The sequence below is a fragment of the Austrofundulus limnaeus genome, unplaced genomic scaffold (assembly GCF_001266775.1).
Source record: "Austrofundulus limnaeus strain Quisiro unplaced genomic scaffold, Austrofundulus_limnaeus-1.0 Scaffold0, whole genome shotgun sequence".
Classification (NCBI taxonomy): Eukaryota; Metazoa; Chordata; class Actinopteri; order Cyprinodontiformes; family Rivulidae; genus Austrofundulus; species Austrofundulus limnaeus.
This window is the reverse complement of record NW_013952402.1, coordinates 10,760,245-10,766,240: the sequence shown is the minus strand read 5'-3', so window position 1 is coordinate 10,766,240 and position 5,996 is coordinate 10,760,245. Positions and strand designations below refer to the sequence as shown.

General features: G+C 37.7%; 1 protein-coding gene across 1 annotated transcript in view; it reads left to right on the top strand.

Moving 5' to 3' along the window:
• The window catches only part of shtn1 (shootin 1), a gene marked incomplete at its 5' end in the record, with an annotated part of 41,293 nt that overhangs the window by 27,171 nt on the left and 8,126 nt on the right, over positions 1 to 5,996 (top strand). Inside the window, 1 exon segment of the mRNA XM_014002848.1 lies at positions 5,570 to 5,673. Coding sequence (XP_013858302.1) covers positions 5,570 to 5,673 — 104 coding nt within the window.

Genomic DNA, 5,996 nt, shown 5'->3' with positions numbered 1-5,996 from the left:
AAGACCCAGGACACACTGGAGGGACTATGTTTCTTGACTGGCCTGGGAACGCCCTGGGATTCCCCCGGATGAGTTGGCCCAAGTGGCTGGGGAAAGGGAAGTCTGGGTCTTTCTGCTTAGGCTGCTACCTCCGCAACCCGACCTCGGATAAGCGGAGGAAAACGGACGGATGGACTTAGGTAAAAATAATTTCACTAAAAAGAAATGTGCTTAAAGTGTACCCCCCCCACCATCAAAGCAAAACCCTGCCCCCAGGTAAATTATAAAAATGATAGCAAAGTGGGCGGTGCCATAAGACACTGAGGGGCACAGCCTAAAGTGTGGGAATGAGTARGGATGTGTGGTCAGGATGATGGAACACAACAGCTAGCTTAATTTGACAAGCTAAGATTTCTGAAAACATTTCTGATTTTTCTGAAAAAAAATGTCTTTTGTAAAAAGTAAAGTTTTATATCATGCATGTAAACTCACATTTAGCTGTTTGAAACTAACACGTAAAGTTCAGGCAACAATCTGTCACAATATGACTGGTTTAAGACAGAACTGTTCAACCTCCGGTGAGGAGGGTGAGCYATTGTGAGACTTATCAAATCAAGCCGTTGGGTCAAGACGCTGACTCAGYGATGCAYRAAGTCAGTGCTGTTGAGGTAATTGAACACAGAGWGTGTCCAGTTTCTGAGTGTTCAAACTTTCACCACAGTGCCCGCTATTCCAACCCCTGCCTCGCTGCAGGGGCGTGTCTCTGAGTGAGAGGCTTTTAWACCCRAACCGGAGCTGTGAAGTAAGCATGTACCAAGCTGTATCATTTTRACCTGTAGGAAAATTCCACTGTAAWAGCCACTGYTCAACCCATAGAGGGCAGCAAYAAGATGTTTTTGGACCAAAYATTACAGAATAAAATAAGGAACCAGCATCTGGTGATGTCCATGAGTTTAAGACTTCAGGCAGTCACTGACAACCAAAGGTTTTCAACAAAGTATTAGAATTAAATATTTCATTTACAATGATTTAATYTGACCAATTACATCTGAGCCCATGAAATAAAGAGCTTTGTGTTTAAAGAATGCTTTAGTTTCTCACATTTGTTTGCAATCATTTTAAATTAAAGCTGAGTCTGAACTTCAACTGCATCTGAAATGTTTTGTTCAAAATGCATGGTGATAATGCACAGAACCAAAATTATGAAAATGTCTCTGTCCAAATAAATATGGACTTAACTGTAAATKAATTTGCAGAAATCAGTCTACGTTTGTCTGTTTCTAGTGAAACACACAGCTAAATCCTCAACTAGAAGCTTTTGTGTTGTAAATTCTTCTTTCATCATTTTTTACATATTTCTCCTTTGTTAAAGCGACCGGCTGACTTGTCAGATGWTTCAGCATTTATTCATCAGCTTCTACTGAAACTCCTGTTTCTAGCTTTTAGCTATTTCTTATCAACAAAGAACGACTTAAAAAAATAGCAATCAATTTGTTCTGTCGAGCTGTTCTGTAAATACAAAACTTGTGAATCTTTTAGTAAGATGAAAACACAAAGTTTGAAGAGATAGACATATAAATAATAAAAAAACAAACAAATCTTGATAACAGACATGTTCAGGAGAATGGGAGAAATGAAAATAGTTGTTCAAATGGAAACTATGTGTTTCAAATTTTAAACATTCTGATTTATTCAATGTTTTTTAAACTATTTTTTCCTTATTTGATTTAAGAAATGCTGCATCAATAACCATTTTCTATGAGCCAAATTCTGTAAGTAATTTTTTTTCCTGAGTGGAATGCGCATTAATTCTTTCATCTACAAATTTTCTTCGAGCTTCTTTAGTTTGTGTGTTTAAATTTAAACTGGTGACGCTACGGCAGTGTGGTGATTGGGGCCTTTCTATGCGGTTGTTTGCTTATTTGACTCTATGTCCCTGTGAAGGACTTACGACATATCCAGGGTGTCCCCACCTCATGAACAGTGGCTGCAGGAAGCAGGCCCCAGCTCCCCACTACCCAGAAAGGAGAAGTGGGTAAAGAAAACCGATGGAATCTGAAGCTTTTTAATCCCTTATGATGTTTTAAAAAGTTTTTTTTCTTTTGTAAATCAAAGTCATTTATGTGGAATTGCAAACTGCGTTATTTCATGCACAGCTCAACAAAGGTAAAAGTTGTATCAAATGATGCATCATAAAATAAATATCAACAGGTCACACATCTTAGCCATTACAGAATATGCCACATCCTATGATAAAAAGCAAAAAGAAGAAAAAAACGATAAGATAAATAAAAATATTACATGAATAAATCACATAACTATACAAAAATGAATTGCACAGTGTAGATATTTATCTGTTTAGATTCAAATGGTGGATCATTAAAATGCTTTACGAGCCAATCATCCTCGAAATCTACATTTTTCAGCCTTTCGGGTCAAGACATCAAATTCTTTAATTTGTTCCAACAAATTGAAGCCTTGACTCGTCGGAGCAGGTTGGATGTCCACTGAACAGGTTACGCCACGTCCTCATTTTGTTAAATAGTTATTGAAGCTGTGAGGCCTGAATTGGGCACCATGCGCAGAGCGTTTGTTGAAACGCCATGCAGGAATGAATAGGTACCACCCAAGGATCTTCTGCTCTGACACCAGAATAATAGCTTCCTTTTAARCACTGAAGGAAAATATTTTGCTATTACTTTAGCGCAAAATAGTTTTTTTTAAAAAGACATTTTTTTTACAAAACCTTCTATTGTATATGCCATTGAATGTTCTATGTTCGGAAATTAAATATTCACATTTCTTCCTGAATGGGCCGCATTATTGCAGAATTAAATTTTTTGTTAACGTCTCTTTGAGCGTCTCCTTGAACAACTTCTGTATGAGACACAGCTGAATGGTGTGTGCTTTTTACATAGAGAGTCATTCTTGAATAAGTTTGATAACCTCACARCGTAACAAAGACTCTGAACTTTGAAAACTGCAAAATTAGCAGCCATAGTAACAATGATTAAAACATTCCATGTCCACAATCGAATCCAACGTTACAACATTTAGAGCATCAGTTGGAGAATAACCTCAGTTTTGTTGGTCGTACAGAGACCCCCTTAGACACAAATAAAAGAACAAGATTCCTTGAAGGAATGAACATCGCCCACCCCGTTTCATGCCAGAGATTTGGATTAGGATTATTTCACATTAAGACATGAGTTCTATATGCTTTAGATCAGGGGTTCTCAAACCTTTTGGGTCTGAGGGGCCCTTACAAGGGTGAAAAATTTCCAGGGACCCCCCTCATAAACCCCATGCTGTTAATGCAAAATAGTTTACTGTTGATTTTAATCCCTAAATGCCATGGTAATATTATTTTTTGTTTGGTTTAGTATGTTAGTTTTATTAGTGCATTGTTCCACTTATGCATTTTTTTTAAAATAAAAACCAAATTAACAATTTATTGAAATTTTTCGAGGACCCCCGAGACATGGCTCGTGGACCCCAGTTTGAGAACATCTGCTTTAGATAAACCTTTAAAGGGGAGGTCTTATGTATTTTCAGGCCACATGGTTTAATTCTATACCACAATCAAGTAACTGTTGCCTTCAGCTTTTATGCAAATGCTGTAAATATAAAAAATAATTTGACTTTGCATCATAGCCTCTATGAAATTTACCTCTGCCTCTAAGAACCTCCTACTGTTTCAGACACTCCCATTTCAGTATGTTTTCACAACCATGTTTCGGAGGGAGGGGTGCTCTAATGGGGTGGGAGCTCGGCTTCAGACCAATCTCCAGGGAGGAGCTTTGGGAAGCTTTGTACCAGCAAGGCAGCTCCACGTAGCTACCACAGGAGATTCAAGGATTTTTCAAACATTCATGAATGAGTCAAAGCAACACAAAATCACCAGATTTTAGCTCCATGTCTCTAAGATTAACAGAATCATTGGGCCTCATGCAAGAACATTTTTGTATTCTCATCCTAAATTTCTCTTACTTTTATTCATACGAAGGGCTCGTACGAACATGCCACGTCAGATTCATCAAACTCTTCTATCTTCAGGAAAAGTGTGTAAATGAGCTGCATAAACTGATGAATGTGTATCCAGCTGCTCGCGCATGAGAAGAGATTGGCATCATTACCACCCTAAAAACACCATATAAGGCTATACATTTCCTGCCCCAGATACCAGGAAATATCCATTCATAAAAGACATTGCAAAGTAAAAAGAAGAACTTCACGAGTTCAGAGGTTGAAATCCTGCAGTCAGAGATCCAGAAAAATAAAGCTGTCATTTTTAGCAGTGTCAGCTGTGGAATTAAAGGGCCTGCTAAAGCTAAGGAATGACATGATGAGTACTGCTGTGTCTCCTGTGGGTCGTATACAGTCACAGAAAAATCTAAATCACATTCATCTTTCTCTATTCCTGCTCCGGTTTTCCTTTGGTCCAATATTTTTCATTTAATTTTAACTGTGTTGGATAGTTTTTATTTATTCAGAAGAAGAGCAGTCGCGCACCTCTATTAGTGAAGAAAATCCGTCTGGATAACAGCAGACTGACTGCTCATAAAATATACAACAGGTCTGGACCACTCGTGAATTTTGTTCATATCTGAAAAAAATCTTAGAATTGTAGAATTGAAAATTGGTGAATGCCACAAATTCTCCTAACTCACTCGTACGCACAACTTAAGAACAGATCTGTTTGTACGAATGGTTCTTGCATGAGGCCCAATGTGTTTTATTAGGCTGCTTAGCTGTGTGACCATCTTATTCAGGGTTTAGTTAATAAGTTGTAGATGTTTAGCCAATGATGACTTCATGAGGGTCCAATTAAAAATCAATCCTCTGGTTCATGAGAGATTTTGCAAACAGAAAGGACAAGCACAAACAGTCAGACAGGCAACTTTATTACTGGTTTGCCTTCAGCAGTCAGGGGATATTTATGCATTTAAAAATTTGTGAATTTTTTTCCCTGTGTTGATGATAGATACGGCTGGGTGATATGGTCTAAAAATGTATCACGGTAAAAGTGTTTCATATCTGTTGACATTGACAATTTGTTAATCAGTTTTTTTGTTGTGTGTTGTTGTCACAATCTCCAGATTATGACTTTTATTTCCATATGTAAATTACATAAACTTCTGTAAGTGAAATTATTAATGTTTTATCAATTATCTATTGATATTGATCACACATATTGCAATTTATATTATTATTGTTTTATTGCCCAGTCCTAGTTGACAGTAGTTCTGTTTGGGTTGAACTGTTTCATATGATGAAGCAATGACATCTGATGTTTGTCAGATTTAACTTTTATACAAATGACTTTGTAATAGACAATTTTGTGTTCCTTAAAGTACCTGTGGCCGCCAATCAATATTTTTCTCGTTAAAAACACTGCATGTATGTGGATGAGATGAGTGGAARTGAAAATGAAGAGGGGAAAAAAATCTAAAAATTAAAAACTATGTGGGCGGAGCCCACATCTGATGTAGGTGTTCATCTTTCCATAAAAACAACACAAGATAAATAATCAAAGTTTGATCCTTGTTAATAAACTCTGATTCTTGTGTTTGTTTTTCCAACTTGTCAGAAGTGGATGTCCGGCAGCAGGCAGTGGACGAAATGATGCAAAGAATAAAGAAAGGAGTTCAACTTCGACCCGTCAACCAGTCACCAAACAGGACCAGGAGAAAGGTAACGTTGACTTAGAATGTGCTTAAGCTGAGCTGAATTTATTGTTTATTAGGGGTCCAAGCCCGAGGAAGCAGGGTAACGCAGCTGCAAAGCAGCAGCGTTTCCATGTCTCCATCGGAGCATGGAACCCTATTGTATCTGTTCCGTTTTTTATTATTATTATTATTATTATTATTAGGGGTCCAAGCCCGAGGAAGCAGGGTAACGCAGCTGCAAAGCAGCAGCGTTTCCATGTCTCCATCGGAGCATGGAACCCTATTGTATCTGTTCCGTTTATTATTATTATTATTATTATTATTAGGGGTCCAAGCCCGAGGAAGCAG